Here is a 26,824-nt window from a genome sequence, read left to right as displayed (position 1 = left end):
GGTCACTTATATTTTAATATATCTAGAGGAAGCTTATTCAATTTTGATGAAACTTGAAAACAAAAAAGACATTCTTAAGCACAAGTTATTAAGAATAACATAGTCGTGGATATATGAATATCTTTATGTCAATCTTGCATTTTTATATGTGCATACATTGTAGGTCCTGGTGATCTACTCTTTCATCTTACAGTTGAATTTATAGTTGTGACATGGGATGAGAATGTCACTGAAATACTTGTTTCACTGGTATGTCCTTTTAAAAAGACCTTCCTAAGATCTTCCTAAGATCCTAAGATCAGAAAAACTGCAAACCAAAAAAGTATCAAATTAATGTGTGGACTCTCTCTCCAGCGAGTTCCATCTCTACCTTGCTGTGGTAGTTGACAAACAACTTCAAAAACTGTGCACTGTATCTAGGAGATTGCCAGACATCGCCGACAGGGAAAGCTCTGGAGAAATCTGTGTTCTAAGGCGTCAGGAAGATGCAGTGCATCTTCCAGGGCAGAAATGACAAATATTAAAAGCACTCTTGGCTGGAAAACATGTATAATATACAGAGCAACCTCCGAAAAGTATTGGAAGAGATGAATAGAGGTGAGCAGGCGTTGGCCATTTTACCTCACTTACAAAAACATTAAAATATACTCAAATCTGTGCAAAACATTGTTGTGATCGAGCAGTGCTTCTGCAAGGGTGACTAGCAAGACTGCCAACACACTGAATGCAAGAGAAAACCTTTTTGGTGGGCTATATGCGCCATAGACTGCCTGATTTGTTGATCCCTCGATGTCCTTAATCTTCCTGCACATTCGGCTGTGAAATCTGCTGTCTGCAGCAGAGGGATGATTATCACGGAGGACACTTTTGACTTTGTACCTTCACGGTCTAAAATATGAATATTGTAAAACACTGCATCACTACACTCAAATTTAAGAGGCAGGCCATTTCTGAGAAGAAAAATCGGTTTAAAAAGTGCGTCTTAAATAAGCTTCCACCTTCTTCAGATAACATGGTAGAAATGGCAAGGTAGACTGATGTGAAAGACAACATTAGAGCCACCAAAAAAAAAAACTATAATCCAAGTAAAAATGTAAGCGTTCGAAAGTGAACGGGAGGTACTGGTTACACCATATATTCCTAGATTCTAAAACTTTTAACTTGTCAAAAGATTATTTTACCAAGTTTCCTCAGAAATGTATAAGCAGTTCTTTATATGCAAGTAAAAATGTGAGTGCAACATGTGTAAAGACAGATGGACAGAAATCTTCAAATAGCCCTCATTCCTGGTAGCTGGAGCTAGTAGAATGTCCTATCAAAGTATGTGCGCTATGCTTTAACACAGAACAAGTCTACACGGAGTATATATCCACTAATTTGATCAAAAGCAATTCAGTTCATGAAAAAAAAAAAAAAAAAACTATTTATAGAATAAATCTCAAGCCTACTTAATTTTAGAAATTACTCGCTAAAAATAATTTTGAATGAGGTTTCAAAACTAATTTACAACAGACTTAGCTTTTCCCCAGTTGTACAGCTGGATGGACAGATGCAATTAAGCGTTTAAGTGACATGTCTAGGGTAACACAGTGAATCTGTGCAATTGAAGAGCCTCCAAACTCCCAGCTATCTGCTCAAGCCATGTTGCCAAGTAGCTAAAAAAAGAGGACTCCATTCCAGTGAAATGGAGGTAATAACTCGAACATGGAAAAGGTCACACAAATCTATAAAAGCAGGGAAGGTATTACCATTTGAAATCAACCCTAAGAAGATTCCTGGTATTTCTGTACAAAATGTGGAGCAAGAAGCACAATCACACCCACCTCCTACTGCATGGTAACAGCTATGCAACAACTGTGGAACTCTGTCTACAAATAGATATTAATTGTCTTTCACTGATCCGCTCAGTAGAAGTGCACATACCCGTTTTCCCATTATATACAGACAGTTTTGTATTCTGAAGGTCAAAGATGCTGGAACAGACTCCAAGTAGTCTGTGGAAATCCAGTGTATTATCCCCCTTGGGATTCTCCAGCAGAATAACACCAGCTTCAGTAAAAAGGAAACGAGAATTTATTCCAAGAACCTTATAAATAAATTACACTAAAAACAACACACACACACACAGTTCATCTCAAAAAATGACTCCACTATATAAAAAAAAAAAAACTGTTTTAAAAACATTGAGATACAAAGAATGGTTGGCTACACAATTTAGGCTATAAAAATCATAAATGTTTAGGAAGTGGTTGAGCATTTTCTGATAAATAAAATTTTAAAAAGCAGCTGCTTAGCACTACAGTATGTATACACCGATGGAACACACACCAAAACTAAATGTCGGTTAAAGCATATAAGTATAAATCACGTCTGAGTGTTTTTGCCATGTTCTTTAAGGACGACGTAACAGCTGAGAATTGTAGGACAATGCCCTTCCCCTTGCATGGTAGCACTCTGAAAATAGTGCAATAAAATCTCCTGAGAACTACCAGGCTATTGGGTGCAGAACCAGCACTAGGGGTGTTGCTTACCTTGCTCTTTGTTGTCGACTGTTATTTTTACATTGACATAGGCACATGCAGGGCCAGAGAGTGGAGCGCTTACTCCTGAAGCCCCTTTTACAATAGTGAGGTCCAAATCTGATTCCTTCAGCTGGAAGAGCATTTAAAGAAATAAAAAAAAAAATAAATAAATAAATAAATAAATAAAAACAGGGGAGGGTTATTTCATGTATTCCCTCCCAAGTACCGTTTACCAACACTACAAAAGGCTTTTCATTCTTAAAATAATGGTCATTTACAATCACATACAGTAGATAATAGAATTACATTGAGTATTTACCTGTATGACATTTAATGAGGCCGGAGTTGTATTTTGCTTTTCGTAACAAGAAAGGTTCTCATGAACCCAACACTCTGCCTCAAAATATCACTTCTAAAAAAGGTGTCAAGACAATGGTTTCTGAATGAGACTGAACGTAGTTTTGATTTCTGTTTTCAGTCTCTGTTCCTGTAGATGATATTAATCGGTTCCTAGTCTGTTTAAAATAACAAATCTTAATGATGTTAATGCTTCCATTCAGATTTGGGCTGTGCTTTTTTTGTATTTACATACTGTACTTGCTGTCAAAACACTGTATCTAATCCTTCTTCATTGTCATTACCTTTGTTTTCTCTTGAATGATCACACTTGCACTTGCAGGCACTGGGTAGTTTTTCAATGGGGCCTTGGTAGTTGCCAGTATGAAGTCAGTATGAGCCTGAATAACTTTCTCCAAGTATTCACCTGCTGGTTTTGAGCTGTAATAAACTGTGATTTCATCTGAAGGAACTAGATGACCCTTTAAAAAATATATTAAAAAAAAAAGATTAATCTCTCTAGCACAACATATCCACAAGGTGAAATACATGGTCATCCCACTGGCTGTTTGAATGACCATAAAACCCCCTTCAAATTCAGATATGTTTTACTGCATATGCTCATAGCTGCATACCTACAAAATATCACATTATTATTTCCAGCTTCAGCCACCCAGACTTGTCAGCGCTCCTATTCAGTTCAAAACAGCCCTAACCTTGACGCATCAGAACATATTGATCTTTTCTAAATCCTCTCAGACACTAATCGTGCTCTGCCTTGAGAGTAAAATCAGCCTTAAACGAAGGAAGCAGTCTGCTGCATGCTGGGCAATTTACTTCAGTGACTGCCTCTAACTGTTTCTCAAGAGAAATCTCCTCGCTTGCTAAAGAAAGCATGCATGCCTCAGCTGCGACCTACTTCAAGGCATCTAAATGTTACTCCTCTTGCCCCTCCCCGTGTATTCACTGCAAGTGGAGACTGTGTTACATTGTCACTAAATATTAAATTGCTTTATGGAAACTTTCTCTGCTTTTCAATAACTAAGGAACTGAACCTGGTAAACTGCCCAACTCTTAACCGCAGATTGAGATGCAATCAAGAAGTTTCCGAAGCATGTTTTGAAAAGTTTGAATGAATAAAAATCACCCGAAAGCTTCAGATCCTTCAAACTTGAGTTCAAAGCCAGGCAGGTTTCCTGTGGCTAAACCAGGGCATCGTACCAACAAAACAAAACAAAACAAAACAAAACAAAACTGCAGCAGTTTTTAACCTTGCAGTTATTCGTGGATAGCTTCAGAACATATAGCAGGGTACAAAGTGTAGGAAAAACAAATCTAACCAAGTAGCTTGGAAAGTACCTGTGGTAAAAAGTGGACAATAAAGTCAGGACACAACAGATTCATTCAATGCTTAGAACTCAGATCAGCAGCTAAAACAAAAATAAACCTGGCAATGAGTAATCTTGAGCCAATATAAAGCTGCAATGCTGTCATTCTTTTTATGAAGCTAGGTGGGTAAACAAGGTTAGGGAATGCCTGTAAAACACTAGGGAAAAACAGATCCTAGATACCGGCTTTTCAATAAAATACATATTATATATATATATATATATATATATATATATATATATATATATATATATATATATATATATATATATAAAAAATCATCAATTGCACATTGTATGACTTCTCTCCATAGAGGGATCATGTGGGTTATATTGTGTACACACCCATAGAGTTAAAGTAATAATACTCACCAGCTGGTTAATGTAAGCTACTAATGCAGAGATTAAAACTCGAGTTCATTAAAAAGATAATCTAACATTCTTTAAGAGGAACACTAAAAGTTTGAAACTTTCATTTGCATTAGATAAACACAAATTAATTATTCTCATACAAAAAAGCAATCTGAAAATGTACAATAAAAAAAAAAAATTAAAAGCACAGGAGAAGAAATGATCCCAATTCAACACTGACCTTCTTACGAAGCTTTTGGATACGATTGATAACCTCCCTGGCCACTCCTTCATCCACCATGGATTGATCTGGGGTGACATCCAGCAGAACCAAAACCTAAGAAAAACAATTTAAATCCATCAATCTTCTTACAGCATACTAAAGAAATCAGATTATCAAATAACTGGAGAATGACCTTTTCCTTCTCATTTCAGAAGCTGTCGAGACCCAGATTAGTCCGGAGAATGTTGTCAAAAATAGTAGAGAGAGATTTAAGTAGGTCACAAGTAAAGTACAACTTATGCATATACAATTTTATTTCATTAGTTTAAAGCTACTTTAGTTGAATCTGTGCAAACCCCTTCAGGCACCATGCCAATTTAAGTACAAATGTCTTTAGCTAGGTCCATAGAGGAATAAATTGCTCAGGAACTGGTATTAGTGTTAAGTTTATCCAACAGTTACTGACCTACTTTGAAGGAATTTGAAAGTAGACATACATGTTTCCATTGGAAAAATGTACCTTACCTAACTATCTGGTTAATAAATTATTTTTCAAATGATATTCTGAAAGAAAATAAAAACACTACAACTACTAAAAGAAAAGAGAATATAACTTGTATTACAGTGCCCTGTCTGCCCTTTTCCAGGCAGATTTCCTTTCACAGCTACCCCTGCTGAGCTACAAACACTTCAGTGGCCAGTATCTGTCAGTCCATTCTTCTGATCAAATGCCAGTCACAAAGTTGGCAGCACAAAATCTACAATTACTCTCGCTCCAATGAGTTGAACCATATCGCCAGCTTGACGCAAGCATCACAAATCTAATTCTCAGGACAGTGGTTCAGATCTCTGATTGACCTAGCCTTCACATACATTTCCTCCACCTATTTTTAACAAGTGACAGCAATAAAAACTTTTTTTTTTGGAAACCAGTACTATGACTGCAGTGCTATGTAAGTTATGTACAGGGTGTCTGTGTGCGTTTTAGGGGAGAGAACTACAAAGCAATGCCAGGAGGTCCTGGCTGCTGAATAACAGTAAGAGAGACACCCTTCACACAACATATTAGTGTTACAAAACAGTCTGCAAAGTTGACAAGAAACGCATGTGTTGTCCGTATCGCAGAGTTAAAATGTGTGTGTATGTGTGTCTATTATATATATATATATATATATATATATATATATATTTCCCTACCTGTGCGTCGGAGTGAGCCTCATACTGGGAGGCAGTTCCAGAGCCTTGGTCAAAGGTGTACATGAGTCGCAGATCCTCCTCATGGAGCTCCTGCCCGTCCACCACAATGGTACCTGAAACAAGTAACTGCTATTAGCAATGCTGGGAAGACGTAATTCAGTAATGGTCATTACTGCCTGAATCAAATCCAGTTTAACAGAAAAGTCAACTGTAAACAAAATAAATCTTCCATCAAACAACAGATCTTTTCTAACTACAGAACACTGACGGAGGAACGTGATCGGTAGGACAATTTATTAGTTTATTATTATTATTATTATTATTATTTTTAAACTAACATCACTAGCTTGGTGGTTAAGGAAGTCTTGATTATAGAGCACTTTTATTTTACTGGTTTAGGAAATAGTTTCAGACAGATATTCTTCTAGCAGGAGACCTGCAGTTGCTGCGTCCTGTTTTCAGACATGCCCTGCAGGGGCTCATTCACGTCAAAGGATTTTGACTGGGATTCTCATATCCATCAGAGCTTGCTTTTTAAACAGCAGAAAAAAATGCATTCTTGCCAATATAAAGTTCTCTCAGAACAGGTGCATTATTGGCGTGGTGGTGGTGGAAGTGGACGATAGGGTTAAACTACTATGGTAGTTTATTGAATGGTAATACATTTTGGTTTTGTTATTTATTATTTATTACCAGTTTCTGAAATTCAAAGTTGACCCACAAGCATTTTTTCCCCCAAAGGCATAGCTACTCTTCAAACACATGAAATATACATTCTGCAGTACCACATTCTATCTTCAAAAATCTTATTTTTAAACATGTACCAGGTAGAAAAGAGCAAATAAAATGCACAACACTTGCGTACTTTAAAGAATGAATCAAAATGAAACACCAAAAAAAAAGGCGACGGTTTTACACAAAGAGGCTCTAACACAGCCTGTATAAAACCCAGTATTCCCCAGATCACCTCCTTTCCTCAAATTGGGTTTGAGGGGGTTGCTTAAATCCACACACACCTGTCTTTTGGAAAGTCTCCAGCTGCTCACTCTTCAGTTCCTTAATGGCCGCAGTAACAGATTTGAAAGCTCCTTTTAGGCGTTTGCCAAGGACCATGTGATCTGGTTCTGCTCTCAAGCGGATGCCGTATTTGTCTTTGTCAGTCGAGAGGGTCAGCTGACGAACATTCAGCTCCTGGAGAACAAAGTGAAAAACTGCATAAGAAATGGTTTCCCCCATAAATGAATATATCCTAAAATCATGCATATTGACACATTGGAGCCATCGTCTTCTCTGTATCCAAGGGAGTAGCAAGAGTGAGTAGCACTGAAGAGGTCTAGCGGTATTAGCATGTCATGATAGAAGTGCCGTTCCCACGGCTGTCAATACTTCACAAACACTTATATGAACACGGCCCTAAAGAGCACGGATCTATGACATTCTTGTCCAACAATAACATCGTGCTTTTGAGTTGCACAACTAAAACTGTTTTTTGCAGAAGCTTGGCAGTGACTGGCCTGTGAAATGCCAAAGATACTTGCTGCTGTCATTTCATATTCTGAAGAACACCAATCCCTCACAGGGAATATTTTTATGCTGATGTTTTTTATGCTTATGGTTTGTGTAGTCAAATTAACAAAACCAAAGAATCTCCCATCGATTACAATAACCAACAGTTTCATTGTATGTGAACCTAGACTGAATTGTCTATTAAAAATGAAATCAACAGAAATTCCAATATTAACATGCAGTGTGAAACTTCATTTCAATTGATTTAATAAATAAAAAAAATAAAAAGAAATCACAACAAAGATTTTACAATCAACGAAAAGCTTTTAGTCTTGGCACAGCACTAAAATGTTCCAGTGCAACTGGACCAACAAAAAAAAATACTTCCACTATTCATCAACATGAAATTCAGATTTATTAAGCTACAAATTAATTTTCTGTCATTTACCATCAGTAATGTAAGTGCTTGGTCAACTTTACGAGAACATTTATGGGACACAGCTGCTTCGGGATGAATGAATTCAGTTTATTTATATACCTAATGCATTTATTTATATGCACTTTACATATTGGGAAGGAAAAAAAAAAACACCTTGACTGTTATATAGCAATTTAATGACTAGATTAAAAATGCCCACAGGTTTATTTGTGTTCATCAACAAGGTTTTCATATCAAATAATAATTTTAAAAATCCTTTCGATATCAACTTTTTGCTGCTTATTAAAAAGACACTATGCTGCAATTCAAAATATTTGACAAGGGAAGAACTTTCATTCCAAAAATATTAACAATTCCTGTGGGTCACCTGTACTAGTCAGTGTCATGGAGAAAACAATACGGATCAGAAATAGGTGTTTGGTGATACAGGATTTAGGGATTAAAAACAGCAAATAAACACCTCTCAATATCCTCGGATTTTCTGCAGCAGTATATTTATTTAAATCAAGCCCCAAATAAACAGCCAATTTATAAATACAAGCTCCTATCAAAATCAGAATAAAGAAATGTGCATTTCCGGTTTTGCATATTAATGACTTGCCTCTAGAATATACTTCTCCAAGGACTGGATGTCTTGTAGAGCCTCAGGGTCCTGGTGGATGACGACCACTTCTTTCAGAGGATACTAAAACAAAAAGAACATCTTTACTGCCAACAGCAACAATAAAGCTAAAAAAAACAAATGACATTAACAACAGTTACATAAAAGCCAAGCAAATCCTTATGAGGAAAGCAACAAAGAATGTAGGTCAGCATCTTTTCATCCTTTCTGTCACCCCATTTTAAAACTTGCAATCCTTTGGCATTCTGTATTTACAAAGGCAGGGTACAGTGGGATCCAAACAGAGCAATTCTTTTTTTGTCCTGCTATAAAGTTTAATGTCATACGAGTTGCAATAAAGGGAAACAACATTTCTATACTGAAACTGGGGGGAAAGCATGTATGATTTAATGTGTGTTTAAATAGTGAGCCATACAGTTTGCAGAAATTTCAAGCAGTCTTACCTTCACAGGGAGTGTCTTCCTGTCTCGTATCACTCTGCCCAGTTCAATGACAGACTGCATCTGGGACACCGCGCTCTCAATGCGCTTATCAATCAACGACACTCTGCAATACAGAAACGCTGTTGGGGTTTTTTTTCTTGAACCGGCACTAAGAAACACACATGTAGTAAGCATGTCATTTGCATGTAGAATACTAGGCACAACAGGCATTCCCTCCTAGATCATTTCTTTGTATATGAAGACATTTTACTCTTCTCCTTTTTTGTTTAATATTTACAGGGAGGGTGTCATAATGGCATAATAACTATCTCCCGGTATAATTACCTACTGTAAATCTATACCAAGTGGTTGGAGCTATAATATGAAATGTATGACACACCATCTCCCTTAGTTCATACATGCGTCAAACAAATGTAACTAGAGTATACTGTCTGCCTAAAAAGATGTAAGCTTGATGCTCTGAATAATATTTCTTAGTAAAAAAAAAAAAAAAAAAAAATAGCAATATAAAAAAAAAAGTATTCTTATGCGCCTGTAATTTGCTGAGATACTACAATATGTATGGATACCTCCAGACTACAAAAGGCATATTTCTGCTCAATAGCCGAGACTTCAGAAAGCCTACAGTGCACCAGGAATTCTGCAGAGCTGAATATGTAACCCGACAATCTTTTGATCACACTTTCAGGCTGCTTCACCTCCAGCACATTGTTCCACTCTTAAGTTTGAAAAAAATTCTGTCTATAAAAGGCATTTCTAATCCTAAATGTTTTCACACAATCTTTAATACCTAAAACCAGCAAGATAAAGACAAAACACATTTATGATGCTGGCAGAATATGGTTAGCAAGTCAACACCTTGATCTAAATTCAGTTTTCCAGTTATTTATTCAGTTTCTGTTTTTACAGCGATACACACTATAGGTTTTAAAATCTTACTGGTGCAACTAAATGTCAACATGCATTCTAGAACAACACTACAGGACTAGATGCAAATTCCATAACTGATGATTCTGTGAAGAAACAGTGGTGCAGTACTGTACTAGCTGTTCCATTTACACTGCTCCAAGGTAAGAGAATCAGGAAACGAACTTGGCTGCTGGTACTTGAAACAAGGTCAACTGATCCCTGCTGATCTCTGCTGAGCAAAAGCACAATGTGCAGAGAGGCACATCCTTTGTAATATGGAATAAATAAATACAGATCATTTACTATTTTTTTTTTGCATGCAAATGTTGTGTTTTACATAAACAGATCATTATAAACCAGAAACCCAAAGACCTCTGCAAATCGTGTAGCTTGGTGGTGGGGGGGGGGGGATGGCTACTTACTGTAAAAATTGTTGTATAGGTCGCACTGACGTAAAAGTCGCTCCCCCCTTTTTTGAAACTTCAATTTTATGAAAACACCTTTTTTGTGTTTAAAATACTTTTTTACATTTTTTTTCCTACATTCTCAACACCAATAAATAAAGAACAATACAGTTTTAGTTTTGAAATAAACCCTGTTGAATATTTTATTCTATTAATAATTTTAGTGTTTTTTGTTTTTAAACTGCAAGAAACTATTCAGTTTTTCAAAATTTCTAAATACATCAAAATATAGATATAATACTACTACAGTACTGTAAATTCCATTAGTAACAGCGTAAACCACTGACAAATGGTATAATAAACAATAAACTAAACTGTGCACCATCTAATGGCCAGTAAACACAACATCTTAGTGTTGCATACTGTGAAGTACAATTGCATTAAACTTCAGGCTGTTTTGTTAATCACGCATATTTTACAAGTGGACGACTGTGTTGCACTGACATGTAGAGCAAGTTACTGTATGTATTAAAGTCATCCATTCAAATAAAATGTTTTCTACAATCGGGCCACAAACACTTTCCTCCTCTATCAGCTCGTTTTTTCTTTAGTCATATTTAAGTTTGTTTCCAGTCATGTACTGTTTTTTCAGCATTGCGATTGCCATGCATTTTGGCAAATTCAACAACGTGCAATTTCAAACCTGTTGTGTAGCATTTTCGCTTTTTGTCCGACTGTCCTGACGTTATCCAGTCTCAAAGACCCCGTTCACACTACTGGGCTGGCCCAGGGCCGCCACATATTTAGGTCTGGGTCCAGAGGAGTCAAGAGTCTGAAAGCTTGCGTTTAACATTAAAAATGACCAAGGGTATTGAGAGCAACTAATTAAAACTTTTAATTAGAACAGTGGTTTTGTGTTTCTTCCTGGCAACATGACCTGAATGCCGTAGATCCTGAAAAATCGAGTTGTTGACAGTTAAGTGTGAGCCATAACCGTGACTGTAGTAATCCCATTATGGCACTAGTACATAGTTTAATATTAGACACACCGGTGTATACATCACACTGGTGTATTAGTCGCTCCCTTTTTTTTATTCACTGCCACCTCCAATACGATTAGGAGAACCAATAAATTATTGACATTAAATAAAAGAATCCATCAATAGAGAACAAGATACCACGCCTCAAAACCTCCCAGACAAATGGCAATTTCAAGAGCATGTGATTGCACACTCCTAGATGACTAAGTGCACTGTAGATCTTAAAAGAGTTTTAAAAGATGCATCACCATGGCTAAGGGGTTAAAAAGTCAACACCTTTCCCACACAAATGTTCAAACACTTCTCCCATCAGCCTGACTGCATGAATCACTTTGGGCTTTAAGAGGAGGATTTGCATAAAGAAGACCAAATCACCCTTTTAAATTGTATTTATTAAACCGCTGTTCCAAGCATTTTCTACAGAATGAATGATGTATTTGACTTTGTTTAAAAGTCAGCAGAATCTGGTATAAAAGTTTATGACCCAGTGCCTTCAGTAATGAGCCAGGAGTAAGCCTGATTGACATGGTGGTAATATTTAGCTGAAAGTACACCTTGAGGCTTACCTGACTTGAGGAAGCATGAGGTAGTGAATGCTGCTGGTGTCCTTCTCTTCCAGCGAAGCAGGATCGATCAAGTGTTTCATGTTCTGATACATCATCTCAGTAATAAATGGAGTGCAGGGAGCCTGCAGAAACACACATCTAATAAGCTGCTGTACCTCTTCCACTATTTGAGCACAATCAAGAGAGTCTCTGACCACATTTATATTTCTGTATCTACTTAAACATTGGAAAAATGAGAAGAGGCTTGACAATTCACAGCATTTCAAAGTGAAAAACAATGTCCCACTTTAATTATGATGTGGTTACATACCATTAGTCTGCACATGAAGAACAGAACACTAAACAGTGTTTCTAGAGCCCAAACACAGTCTTCTGTGCCACTCTCACCCTGTAAAACAGCAGAAAGCATATCAATGTTAGGCTTTGTCAATTCCACACTACTCCCACCCACAATCCCTAATTATTAAAAACGTACATATCTATTGTGTAAGTTGCACGAGCAGCTCGTTTAAATACATACCAAAAAAAATAAATTTTTAAAACACAAAGGTTGTTTGTTTGTCACTGAGAAGTATTCCAAAAAAAAAAAAAAAAAAAAGGTATGCCGCTTTGTGTGGCCTGTTTGTAATACAGGCTTGACTGTAAATACAGACTAGTATTGATTTTTCTAAAAGGACAAGCAAATAACAACCTGAAAATGCTGTAGACATCAAAACATGTATTTTGGTGGGTCTCAGCACAACGTGTAGTTATGTTGCCTTCAAGAAAAACATGCCGGTGGATCAATTTCAATTGGGTTTAAATAGTTAAATAAATGCTTTGAAATGACCTACCTTTAACCTTCTGCGATTTGTTCTCACATACCAATTGGTTAACATGTCAACAAATTTCACTAGCCTTGGTACAACAGTGTACAATCTGTAAGCTGGAACAGGGGAAAAAAAATATTGTTACGGCAACTCAAATATTACAAAATATTTCAACTGCTTAACAGGGGGGTTATACTGCTTTTAATTTATATATATATATATATATATATATATATATATATATATATATATATATATATATATATAGCATCATAATTTCATCAATGACTCACATGATTGTTTGAAAATAAAACTACTAGGCCAATTGAAATACAAAAGAAAGTAATTGCTCTTATTCTGTTTAAGCTTGCTTTTTCAGAAGTTACAAAGCAGGTCAGCTGTACAAACTTCCCTGAAATTTGAAATCCCAGACCAGCTCAGGACTGACACCTACCATCCATTTCCGCCTTGAAGAACTGGATGAGCGACTGTGTGAATGACAGAATCCATTTATCCATGATATTGTCGCTTTTCTTAGCCGTGCTTTCATTGTAGAGGAACTGGACTCCCTCTTCCTAAAAAAACACATAAATAAGTGGTTCACCATTAGACACTTTGGTACACTGCTGTAACAAAACTGTCGAGCACCAGCTGACAAATCTAATATGTATACTGTAAAAAAGTGACTCTGCAACTACTCTTTATTGCACCCGGGCTCTGAAGACCGATAACAAGATAACACACTCCATGCGAAAAATCACAGCAAGTACATTTTTCCCCCCTTTTATCACTGCAGCACTGCACAAACATAGCAGCCTCCGGTAACCACAGAGTTGAATTATAGCCAGCCTCACCAATAGCACACAGGCACTTTAATTCCAGACTAGAAGCTTAAACTTAAGACAAAAATGTGGAAACCACAATGCTAACTTGTGTGCCTGCAGATAAGGGCTGAAATGTTCAGGGCAAACGTAATACAGTCAACGTTGGATTGAGTCTAGTGGTACCTTGTGGAGCCTCTGGACGTTCTGAATGACGAAACGGTATGCATTGTACCAGGGCAGGAAGACATCTTTCAGCACATCTCTCACACCGTCCTCTTTAAACCGCAGGTTTTCAGCTCGCACCACTGGGGAATTTATCAGGTACAGCCTGCAACAAAATCCAAAGGAAAAAGCTTAAAAAGGACAATGAACTGTTCCATATGGTATTCAAAGGTTCAAGCCAAACTAACAGATACATGTCAGGATAGGGACAGAGTGTGGAGGAGAAAACAATGCACCACCTTTGTGTGAGATTCAATGACTAAATTAGACACAGTTGCCAATTCACCAGATGTCTGAAATTGTACAACTGTTGTTGAACAAATCTAAAAGCATATCATTATATCAAATGTTAGTTCACTTTGGCATGTGGATATCTGTATAACTGATAGCATATCAGAGTTACATGAATTATTGAAATAATCATTAGCCTCTGGAAAAACAGGAAAGTAGGAATATAGTCTGGATAAACATATATATATTTTTTAAAAACTTTGGCACTTAAGGGTCTGTCCTTAACTGTCACACTACATGATCATGTTTGCTATGTTAAACATGACTTAACCAAACAATAAAGAATTCAAAACACAAGGTCACGGTGTAGGATATATTCTACCAACTAAACTATAGGCTCAAGCAGACTGGCAAGCATTTCAGTTATTGCACGCCCGTGAGGCTCATTCGAAGAATATTCATGTTCACTGTTTTACAAGAGTCACAGATTAACGTATGCCTGCCATTACCTTTATAGTGTAATTGAAACAGCGTGTCATCATTAACCTCAAACAAAAGAAAAAGAAAAAAAAAAAAACATAATAATTGTGTAATCAATTCTCTGCTTGCGGATCAGGACTGCCGTATAGAAATGACTTGAACCGTTCCGTCTGGACTTTAAATATTAGGAGCCGTTGTCAATATTGCATGAAAGTGGCAATGGTAATGCTAATGTAAGCCTTGCTTATACTGCCTCCAAGTCCCAAACTACTTTGGGTTTTACATATTCCTCCATAAAATTGAAAATTGTATGTTGGGATATAAACTGCACTGCATTTAACGTTTAAAAATCTATTTTGAATGCACTAATGTAGGTCAATAATGTACAACATCCGTCATTTAGGAACACTTCCACAAACAAAAATAAGAAAACAAACAATGGAACCGATCTAAAAATGTGAATACATTTTCTTTTTTTACTTTAGTGTCACCTGGCAATGACAATTAAGGGTGCTTCAAATTACAGAGTGAAAGCAATTTTGCCCCTTATTCTGCACAAAGACACAGAAAGTCACTGCTGTAAACAGGAAAGGTGTGTCAGCTTTTCCTTGTAATAATGATGTTCTTAATTAGCAGCAGCTTATTACTAATCAAATCAATAGAAACCATGAAACAACAATGCAAAGCAGTAGGAGATGCAATTAAACAAGACCACCGATTAGAATTATATCCGCCTGCTCAGTATAAAGTATCACCTACTAATGGCTTTCATGCAGATTAGGGGATCAAATACACTGCTATGTTAACATTCCCCGTTATAACAACATTGCTTTATCAGGACGCCCAATAATGCAATTTTCCCTTTTGTACAGCCAATTTATCTTAGTGGCACCTTATGCCATTAAAATTAATTGCCAAACTCCCCCAATATACTTTCATGTGATTGCTTTTTGCAGATACCATTTCATCTGAAGGCCAGATATAAAGACCAATGAAATCTACTGCTGTTTACTGAAGACAATTACCATATTGCAGAGGCAGACGTTACCCCCACCCACCCTCCCACCACACACCCTCTTAATCATTGACAGATCGAACATCACCATCCTGGATTAAAAAAATTAAAAAATAAAACGATAAAGGGGACATCATTAGGACAGTTCAATAGCATTGGTATTAAGATAATACCACTGTAAGATCATTCAAATTCTACCACGTTGAGAGGCGTGAGTGAGTATGTAGCATGAAGAGTATCGGAAAAGCAGCCCGGTATAGTTTTACAGTGTTTACCATAGGTGATAAACAGTACCCCAATGATGGCTTACTTTACAAGCCACACCTCCTTTATATTACATGCTGTCCTTAAGGCCAGCACACTTGTTGAAATCTACAAAATCCTGTACTACATTTCCAGAATACACCATACTGGATATAGCAGTAGGCATCCTCCGGCGCCACGACCAAGACAATTGCCTCTTTACACACAAGAACTCGAAAGCTACTGCCTCTGGAGGTCAAAGGCCAGCCCTGCAGGTGTCTGCTTGAGCTCACAGGCTGCTGGACAGTAGGGTCTGCTGTAGCGATTTGAGGAGGAACAGCCGTTTCACCTCCCTAACCCAGAGGAGCACCAGAAACAACTCAACGCTCTCTCTGGAAACCCCAGCGAAGATAGAAGACTTTGCACAGCCAGGACATGAACCTGAGCTCCTGTCTGTATGGATCAGCCATGCTTTTCAACATAAAAGCTTCACTTTGTGCAATTCTACATGTAGCACGTCCTTTGGACTGCATTTTTATTTTATTATAAGACGTTTATTTTAGAGTTTAAATTTCAGTTGCCATTAAAAAGGTCAAACTACATTGCATTTATCATTCAAATTTGCAAATCTTCCACGTCAACAGCAGTGCTTACCGTAATGCATCGGCACCATAAGAGTTTACAATTTGCACAGGATCTGGGTAATTTTTCTTGCGTTTACTCATCTTCTGTCCATCGCTGTAGGGATGAAAAAGAGCCATTACACCCAAACACAACGTGAAATGTATCTGGTACTGTTCACATTGTAATTTCTTCTACTGAAGTTTTTACACAGTTCTATAGAACAAAATTAAAACACAAACAAAATGTCTGATTCATAATCAAACTGGAATGTTCACTTTAAATTGCTGGATTTTTGCAAATATCTGTCTTTTGGTTTCTGTAGTTGTGTGATTTGGTAGTAATCCAAACTGCTGTTCACTGCCCTTGTTTCCTAAAATATTACCTAACAATTCAAAGAAAACGTTTCAGGACATATATTTACTTTTAAAAGACTTTCATGTTCCACTTATGCAATTTGTTTCTGATAAGCCCAAGAAACATTCTAAAAAAAAAAAAGAAAAAAAAGAAAGGGAGGATAAAATAAAGACAAAAAGGCTTCATCTAATTTACATCAATATTTATTTTAGTGTTACTGTGGGTGGATTTCGTCTAATCTCCCACTCTGTGGAGGAGAAATGGAAAATTAAGAAACCCAAAATAAAAACTGCACCTACCTTGCTAGAACCAGTCCGTTTACAATCACATTCTTGAACGGAGGTTTACCAAAGAGTGCTGTCGACAACACTAGGAGGGTGTAAAACCTTAAATTAAAACATAACAGAAACAAACATATTAGTGTCTTGTCCTCTACAAAATATTAATATTTATATATATATATGTGTGTGTGTGATAGATAGATAGATAGATAGATAGATAGATAGATAGATAGATAGATAGATAGAGATATAGATAGATAATATCTATTGTAGGTAAAGCCATAGTTACCCAGTTTTCTAAGCTTCCAGTTTAATTTAAGAATTTTATACAAATCATAAGAATTAATTGTATTTCTACATTTTTTTTTTACCATCCTCTAGTCTGATCGATGCCCTCTGCAATGAAGTCAGCTGGGAAAGCATCTTCGAATTCTCTCCGGTGTTCAAACGGATAGTGCACCTGTGCGTACGGCATGCTTCCACTTTCAAACCAGCAGTCAAAAACTTCCTGAAGCCGGCGCAGGACCCCTTTCCCACAGCGAGACGGGATCGTCAAGTGATCAATGCTGGAGCAAAGGAAAAAGAGGGTTAGAGGATTAGGAAAAAGTAGAACCTCTCTAATATGTTGGGCCTGTATCATTCTTTCCCTGCGTGGAAACAGAAATTCAGCTTAAACTAATCTTAAATCAACACTTTTGCTGCCATGGTTAAAAATAAAATGTAACGAATATCATAAATGGCTGATTTTCTAAGGACTGCATTAAACTGTCCAATTTAAAAAAGGCATTTGTCTGGGAGCTACCCAATAAAAATGGGTCCGAAAAGTTATACTCTGCATCGAACGATTAAAGCAGAATAATCAAACCTGCAAGAATCAATGGCTCACCTTTCCCGGTGAAGATCCGTTACCTTCACTCCAGTCAGCTCCTCTAACTCAGCTACTGACCCAACACACACCACCTGGTAAGATAACATTGCTTGCTAAAAATTAATGGTCTCAAATGTTTAAAAAAATCAAATGAAACCTCCCCAAAACGTTTGCATTACAATTAACAGCACATGCATTCATACTCTTTCATTCATACTCCAAAATATCATGAATATAGAATCAGGTAACGTAAGATACAACAAATTGGTCTTATTCACAGATTCCTCAATGTGACCCATGGTAGAATTGAACTAAATATCCTAACTTTACAGCAAAAGCAACTGAATTGTTTTAAAGAACCCTATAAATCTTTGATAGAACAAATCAAGACGGTGAGCAAGAGGGCAATTGCAGACATGTATCTTGAAACAGAGTATTGGTTTTGTTATGTATTGTTCCCTCAGAGTAGTTTAGATCTTCTGGTTGGATTTCCAGCAACACATTTAAACTGTAACTTTACAATTAAATCTATTTAACATATAAACGTAAGCAATTCTTGTGCGTTTATAAATCGTATTTCTCGCATTTAAAGCAACTCCCAAGGACTTCATTTATTTAAAGACTCGGGTAACTGACCCATATAAACAACCAGAGAGGGAAAAAGCTAAGAGAATGAAAAGAACTCTAGAGACCAGACTTTAAAAAGAGAGCCATTATACTATTTTAAGGAAGCAGGTCACTGTCCTGCTTTTATGGGCAATACATTTTTTTTTAAATAAACTGTCTCTAAACTAACAGCAAATCTAAATACAGCCAATGTGAACTAGTAGTTCAGTTCATCAAATCCTTACTCTTGGCTACACCAACCTATAAACGATAAGGTGCCTTTCACGTACAAATCAGCCTGCCAACCTAATGCATCATTTGGAAAGCATCAGGTCGCAAACATTTAGCTAAAACTGCACAAGAAACATCAGAAGTATATTTAAAAATAGTACGTGTGAAAGAACGCTTAAAACAGAATAGTCCCTTGGGAAGTAACAGAAGCTTTCATTTTACTGTTGAAAGCTTCAGCCTGAACCGATTGTTTGTTAAAATAACCTTATAATTTAAAAAACGGGGGGGTTAACAAAAAAGAAGTCAAATCATGTATTGGCAAAAGCAAATGCAGAATTTCTGCTGGTTTATGGTAAAGATGTTACATGAGGAGTGTAAGTACAGTAGCTTAAAATCTCTGTTTCTTTCTTTATTTTGTATTGCCTGTTTGCAATCCTTCAGAGGCTGCTCTTGGTTCTAGTTACATGTCATAGATATATTTAACAAAGTCTAGAAGTAAGAGCCAACGCCACCTAGTGATCTGCCGCTCTGGATCAAGTTTACATTTGTTTTTTGCCGACAACATACTGCTGGGCACTAGATGGTGCTGGCACTTAATATAAAGGTTGATCTAGCCTACTGTCTATGGCGGGCAACTAGAATAGAATAGAATAGAACGCTCCTGGTCAAAGCACCTTAACATTTAAATAAAACATGCAATATTTAAGTAATTGCAAGAAGAACCACTACAACATGGCTTCAGACAGCTTCAACGGGTTCGCAACTGTAAATTGTGTTTCTAAAAAGGAAATCGGAGGAACCAGGTCACTGTGGAGAATGTGTGAGCGTTTTTGACAGTGTTGCTGTTAACTAACCTCTTCAAAGTCCTCACTGACCCAGAGTGGAATGGGAGTGCCCCAGTACCTGTTCCTTGAAATCGCCCAATCACGGGCATCTTTCAGCCAGTTCCCAAAACGCTTCTCCCTCACAAACTCAGGAACCCTGAAATGAGTTAAGAGACAAGTTATTTTATGGAGTGGTTAAGGGCTACTGAAGCCAAGTAAATTTAGCCGTAAAAATGACATAATTGTTAACGGCAAAGGATCACAATACAAACATATCTGACAGGAATGACGGTTGCAGAGGAAAGATGAAATATTTTTGTATACAGTAAACTTGTGTTAGAAATCAGCAGAGCTACCCCCTTGCACTTGAGACTCTGATCATGTTTAAACATGAAAGAGGCAGCCGAGAGGAGGAATCTAAATAACCTTTAAAAAAAAAATAAAAAAAAAATAAAAAAATACAACCACAGCAACAGCCTTTATTTCAGGCACGACTCAGGCAATTAAAAACATATAGTACCCATGACTATCCGTAGCCTGCTTGCTTCCTAGATCTCTTTAATGGATATTCTACAGCACTTTTTTATTGAGCAAGACAACTGACAAGTGCACTGAATGCGGATTTATATTACCCAAAAGTAATTAAGAATTAAAACAGTTTTAAAAAGTGGGGGAAAAAAATGTTTACTGTTAAATTACAAATAACCATAGTTAAAATGGAAACATCCATGCTGATCAACTCTGAACTCCCAAACAATAATAATAATAATAATAATAATAATAATAATAATAATAATAACTTTATTTTTATATAGCGCCTTTCATAATGGAGCACCATCACAAAGTGCTTTACAGAGGTAGGCTGCGAACTGTGCATTATATGCAGAGTAACTTGCAATAGGACATTGATTTAACATCTCATCCACAAGATGGAGATTACTTATTCTGCAACATATTAAACCACATAGAATACATTCTGCTAAATCCCAATACCCTGTAACCCATGCAAAACTCAAATACAAATCAAACCGATGTCACTGCAGATGGTGTCCAGTGTGTAAGTACACTACATTATTATTTGTTTATTTAGCAGACGCCTTTATCCAAAGCGACTTACAGAGATTAGGGTGTGTGAACTATGCATCAACTGCAGAGTCACTTACAATGACAATCTCACCTGAAAGACGGAGGTTAAGGAGGTTAAGTGACTTGCTCAGAGTCACACAATGAGTCAGTGGCTGAGGTGGGATTTGAACCGGGGACCTCCTGGTTACAAGCCCTTTTCTTTAACCACTGGACCACACAGCCTCCTATACATTATGTTGATGTATTTAAGATTGCACCGTGGCTTTTAATACCATGTTACAGGGTCAGCAACATGAGCTACAGACAGCATTTACAATGGCATGTACAAAAAAAAACTGATGGGAGATTTAACAGTTTAACAGTGCACAATTCACCTGATCTCAGAAACTGTGCATAATGTATCCTTGATACCACACACACAGCATCACTGAAAGAAACAGAATCCTTTAAGCAACAATGAGTTTTGACCCCCCCACTCCAATTTTGGTAACAGCTATAAAAACTACAGAATAACATGCAAAATAAATAATGAATCGCTCTTACTTATCTAGCTTCTACAACTATAAAGCTAACTATATTAAACTACAGAGTTAATAATGATCTACATAGCAATAAGGCCTCTTTAGGCCAAGGGTTGACTTAGATTTCTCACAGCTGAAGAGCCAATTTATTTGATAACCAATTAGATATTTCTGTGCTAACCTAATTAATGCAGAATTACAACAAATGTGTTGAAATAATGTGTCCTCACAATATTTCATTCTTGTATAAAAATGCATTGCTTTCCAATCAAACTGACAGAAAACTAATAAATCGGATGTATGATTTTGCACGCTCTCCTAAAATGGTATGATTAAAAGTTAATGAAAGGGCATAGTGTGGAAATACCTTGCAACATAGGCTAGCTGTTAAGTAGAGAAAAAAAAAATCCTATACATCTTCCTGAAAATCCATAGCTCTCAACTTTACATCTATATATGGAGCTTTTTTTTTAAAGCTTCATTATGAAGTTTTATTCTTCTGACACATCTCCCTAAATATAGATCCAAATAACTAATTAAAAAAAAATTAATTGTTCTAAAATATTGCATTAACCTACTCTGTCCTGACCTACATTCACACAGAGCTCATAGGTATTTATTCACATTAACCCAAAACGCCTGATTTCATTAAAACTTTTAATAAATTACAACACTGCATCATATTTGATGTTCCTTAGACTGGCTTGTTGTATTTGTCAACACCACTGAAGTCTGAACCAGGAAAAGCTCTCTGTGCTTGACACCTAAAGCAATAGAGCACACGCACACACGCGAACGCACACACCAACTGCCAGCTTGGGTGATTTAGGAGTCTTTAACCTTTCACCTAAACTGCCTTTTCAAAAACATTAAGCAGTAAAGAGTACATTCAAGATCTGAATAACACTTTAAACACATTAAATTATAAATGACCACTCAGCCTCAAACAAAAGAAAAAAACGTATGAACTGGTCTCTAGAGCGGATTTTGATACAGAAAACAAAATGCTTCAATAAATACACAAAATCTAAAAGGCAAATGCAGCTTTCCAGTGTCCTGAATTTGAGATTAAATGACCCAATCACACTGTAATGCATATACTTGTGGCATCTGTGTCTCCCTCCCGCACCTCCCCATGTGAAAGCAATTTGTGGGAAACTGAACTACAAAAGTTTTCTTTAAAACTCTATTTGCACAAAATGTGAGACAGAATAATAAAGGTAACTTCAACTGCAAAACAAATGAAGCAATCATACCCCCAGCACTCAAATTATAGAATCCATTTGTTCAGTGGCAACACTACATCAAAGACAAGCAGCATTGTAAAAACCATTAGCGCTGGCTGGCGTTGACAGCTTCACACCTACAAAGCAGAGGAAAAAAAATGAGACTTGAACCTTCTGCAGAAGGAATAGCGAATAACACCCACAATAATGAATGAAGACAAACACTGCTCACGACGAAGCACTGCTTCTCATTAAATGTGTACTTGCTTCCTTTTTCTGCAGTGTATTTAGAACTGCAAATTTTTAGAGTGCAAAATAATAAGAACTATTATTACCACAGAAACTGGCAAAGACATGTTTAAATGATCAGTAGAATTGAAGGGCACTGCTAACGTTGGGTCGTGTGTTAATGCCAAAATCAAACCGTTTCTTTTGGATTACAGTCATTGGCATCTCTGCCGATACCCATCTAGAGATGGAAATAAGACTCCCATTGCAAAGCTGTTGTAGCCATCCCAGGTTTTACTGTCAACTTAATTGGCCTCTCCTGAACATGTTACCTATACTTAGTAATTAATTACAACCACAGTAAAACCTGAAACGGGCTAGACTGCTATGCAGTGGGAGCCTTCTTTCTATCCCTGCCCATCAGCACTGTACCACCCATGAAAATGAATTATTACAAAATGGAACACTGCAATAGAATGCTTCTTTAATCATTTTTTTGGTTCATGTAACACCAGCTTAAGAACTGAACATGAAATTAATGTTCTACTCAAATACATAGGTTAAGAAACGACAATGCCTTTAATTTAATTGTTTGGAGGTCACATAGAATACACAGTGTACTTCATACTCCACACAGGTGACCTCAGCTTTAAAGACAATTTGAAGACAGCGAATTGTGCAGTTCAGAAAATCCAGCTGCACAGGCAGTTAATTACTTGAAATAAGTTTCCTTCATATTAAAGTTTGATGAAAATTAATGCCCTCCTTTTGGGACGGCCTCTATTTCTCGTCATTTCCAACACTAAAAATAACACACAGCTGTCTTTAGTAAGCTGGACTGCAAAAGGTTAAAGCTACCTCCAAGACATTCTGCTCTTATTTTTTCTTATTTCCACTCAGACCTCTTTTTTAGGACACAATGCTGCCCCAAGAGACCACTGACAGTATTTTTTTAATGCATCGATGCTCCACCAGGCCAGCAATGAGTCCATCAATTCCCATTTGTGAGCATAGCATTTCTATTTAGGAAACCAATATATCAATTTCATGATTTTTCTTTCCAGACTAAATTTAGATTTTTAAAAGGAGTGCGCTGTCTCGTGCTAGATGTGCAGGGCAATTTGACTTCCATGGGATTCTATAATACCTTACAGGGACTTGGGGCTGGGTGGCTCAGTTGATGGACAATGGATTCAAAGCCCCTTATATCTTACATCAGTACATTTTTTTAATTTTTTTTTTAACAAAAGGGAATGTAGTATAACCACCTTTTTTTAAAGATGTGTTACACAATACACTGCAAACTCTACACTGTGCACAACAGAAACCTCCGCTGTCGCAGTAAACTACTGTAATTCTCAAAGCACAAAACTACTGTAATTCTCAAAGCACAATTCCTTGGTGCTAACCTTTCTTTTTTAAAACCTTATTCCATGACTCACTGTAGAGTGAAGCCACCAGAGAAGTCACACATACCGATACCGCGTCAACACTGCCATTAAAAAAAACTGTTATGGATTACAGTCAGGGCTCACACCACTACCACCAAATCTTGAGTGTGTCACCACATACAAACAGACTAACTTGCAAGTAAAACTACGAGACATACAAGCATGCATATTTATCTACCAAAAAGCTATCCATCCTTAGATTTGGTAAAAGTTGTCTTCAATTATTCTTGATAACATATTCAAGCAGTATAGGCAGCATCACATCCACCCCCTCTTACTGTCCACCCACACCATCCTAAAAAGCTGTTATTTATAATGGCTTTACAGGGAGGTATATACCAGAGGCATTGAAGAAAGGGGCAGTCTAACGAAGATATAGAGTATCACCATAACACAGCAATGTTTGATTTGTTTCTGTTTTGAGGAAAACCGTTTAGCAAACCTGTTTCCACTGTGCTTTATTACACTTTACCTTGGTGTCTACAATAATAATTAATTAACCCACAGATACTTGAAATATAAACCACCTATTTTTATCTGAAGTAAAATATGTTGAAATCACAGTTGTACTGACATGTTCAAGTGTTCAATGTTTTTTTCCCAGCACCATAAATGCAGCCTGTTCTGACTAGTAACAGAGTGTCTCTGTTAATCTTAGAATTATATCTGTGAAAATGTCACCAGAGATCAAAGACCCATGTGGCCTAAATCAGACCTGACACCACCATGTATGCAGTAAAAGCATTTTTAATATCGCCAGGAAGCAACTCATTATAAAAAAGGGTTTGGCAACCAAAAACCCTTTGTAACATGACCATTAGGGACCCCTTGCAGCAGCTTCTAAGTGGGTAAACACTCCAAGCCGTGAAACAGTGAACAGTGGTGTACAGAGGAATGCGTTACCAGTAGCACTTGCTGTTGTTCTCCAGCAGCTTGTCCACCATGTGTTCCACTCGCACAAACCAGCTCGGCACAGCTTTGTAAATCAGTGGGGTGTCTGATCTGCAAATCCGAGAGAAAAAAAAAAGCAACACATTCATACAGATTGACAGTGGCTTTTCATGTAAATATTACATTAAGTTTGGAGCATATTGTCAGATTCAATTTCAACCTTTCGATTGTTACTGTATTAGGGACCAAAAAAAAGACAGCCACGACTAACTGATATTAACTTGCAGCAGTAACTAGTGCAGTCAGAACAAACTGCAGTGTAGGTATGAATGTGGACAAGAATCGACTTAATCCTCAACACTCTGAAAGAGATGCTTTTTGCAAGTTAACAAGCGATCTGTAGTGTTCATTGTTTTTCTATAAGTTGTGGGGAAATCGTTGGCTCATTTTGTTGTTGTTTTTTTTTAATCAATTTCTTTCAACTCCCGCAGCCCCCAGAAAAAATTAAAGATTTTTCATGTCAAGTGTACAGACTCTGCCACTGCAAGCAAGGTGCTAGCCCAATTCATCACTGGAGCAATAAGTGAAAGGCAATTTTCAGATGCTCCCAGGGCAATCGCAGGCTGTCTGAAGGGATGTCACTTTTCAAGGAGAATTAAAGGTTACACTTGTTGCAGAGGAGAGAGGCATCTTGCTTGCCAACAGAGATCTGGACTACTTTCAAGTTCTTCATCTAGTGGTATTAAAAAGAAATGTCAGGGCATCGATAGTCTGAAAATTGCTGCCAATTCAAAGCCCTTGCTTAGTAGTGCCAGCACTGCCACCAACCGGTGAGGCTGGACCTTGAATGCTTTTTGCGGGAAGACTTTAAAAATGTATACAATTAACGATGCCACTTAATCTGCTGGGACCCAGCAAAAATAAATACAGAAATAAATAAATAACTGAGAACTTCTGGTGTTTGTGGACAGTGTTTTTTTTTAAAAAAGCAAACCCTGAAACCAAACCTAGTCGTCAATGGTTTATTTTGTAAATTTTAAAATACCGCCAATATATCAGTTACTTGGAGGTCCAGAGAACTACTGTTTATCTTAACTAGTTTGTGGATTTACCTACTGTATATAAAACATTTACATAAAGCAAGCTTAAAGCTATTTTTCATTTTTAATCCAGATATATGTTTCCTAAATGCAATCATCAGCATTTTTTTTTTTTACTGTATTGGTGCGACAGCAACTGACCTTTATAATTAAATCTTTAGACCAGGGCAGGTGCTGCGGGAGCAGAAGCTGTATTGACACAAAATGCTAATAGATGGCTCAGATGAATGGCCGTTTTGTGTCAGATGCACTTTTATCCTGCTGATTTACTGCTGCAGAACATTATTCTGTTTCTGAAGAGCAGAAGTTAATGGGTCGCATGGGGATCTCCACAACAAGGAAGTCTACCATAGGAGGAAATATCAGCCGTTTAAATGAAGTCGATAAAGAGCAGAGTCTTGGGGACAAAGCCAGCCTTTTAACTGAAATATCTGAAAATGAGCACTTGAGGAGCACTGGAATAACAAAGGATGTCAACACATAAAAGAACACTGGTTATGTCAACAGTGAGCCTCATAACACAGTCCGCAGGCCACTGGGGATCCAAGGATTTGTGGTCCAAGGTTTTTTTTTTATCATTACTAAAAGGAGGACAGAAGTCAGTGACTTTAGAACAAGAGAATAACTCAGGGGAGACTACAGAGGTATGGGGAAGACCTCAAGGTGGGATTACACAGGGAGACAGGTAGAAAACAAATAATACGACTGCTTAGTTGTGCAGCCCTCAGTGTAGAACAGGATGCTTGGTCACTGCTAGAGGTAA

At 37.1% G+C, this 26,824-nt stretch overlaps 1 protein-coding gene across 2 annotated transcripts in view; it reads right to left on the bottom strand.

The window, feature by feature from the left end:
- LOC117414050 (isoleucine--tRNA ligase, cytoplasmic-like) overlaps positions 1 to 26,824 on the bottom strand; it is a 43,835-nt gene that overhangs the window by 4,101 nt on the left and 12,910 nt on the right. For both annotated transcript variants that reach the window (XM_058999793.1, XM_058999792.1), the window contains exons 13-31: positions 24,974 to 25,072; positions 19,589 to 19,715; positions 17,916 to 17,989; positions 17,401 to 17,595; positions 17,048 to 17,134; positions 16,425 to 16,508; positions 13,763 to 13,907; positions 13,210 to 13,330; positions 12,780 to 12,871; positions 12,257 to 12,334; positions 11,947 to 12,068; positions 9,028 to 9,130; positions 8,564 to 8,647; positions 7,034 to 7,208; positions 6,018 to 6,130; positions 4,839 to 4,934; positions 3,164 to 3,340; positions 2,532 to 2,652; positions 1,924 to 2,049 (exon numbers count right to left, since the gene is read on the bottom strand). In XM_058999793.1, coding sequence (XP_058855776.1) covers positions 1,924 to 2,049; positions 2,532 to 2,652; positions 3,164 to 3,340; positions 4,839 to 4,934; positions 6,018 to 6,130; positions 7,034 to 7,208; positions 8,564 to 8,647; positions 9,028 to 9,130; positions 11,947 to 12,068; positions 12,257 to 12,334; positions 12,780 to 12,871; positions 13,210 to 13,330; positions 13,763 to 13,907; positions 16,425 to 16,508; positions 17,048 to 17,134; positions 17,401 to 17,595; positions 17,916 to 17,989; positions 19,589 to 19,715; positions 24,974 to 25,072 — 2,219 coding nt within the window. The remainder of the gene's footprint in view (positions 1 to 1,923; positions 2,050 to 2,531; positions 2,653 to 3,163; positions 3,341 to 4,838; positions 4,935 to 6,017; positions 6,131 to 7,033; positions 7,209 to 8,563; positions 8,648 to 9,027; positions 9,131 to 11,946; positions 12,069 to 12,256; positions 12,335 to 12,779; positions 12,872 to 13,209; positions 13,331 to 13,762; positions 13,908 to 16,424; positions 16,509 to 17,047; positions 17,135 to 17,400; positions 17,596 to 17,915; positions 17,990 to 19,588; positions 19,716 to 24,973; positions 25,073 to 26,824) is intronic.

Source organism: Acipenser ruthenus, chromosome 25 (genome assembly GCF_902713425.1).
Source record: "Acipenser ruthenus chromosome 25, fAciRut3.2 maternal haplotype, whole genome shotgun sequence".
NCBI classification, from domain to species: Eukaryota; Metazoa; Chordata; class Actinopteri; order Acipenseriformes; family Acipenseridae; genus Acipenser; species Acipenser ruthenus.
The sequence above is the reverse complement of the archived record's forward strand: the minus strand, read 5'-3'. Positions and strand labels throughout refer to the sequence as shown.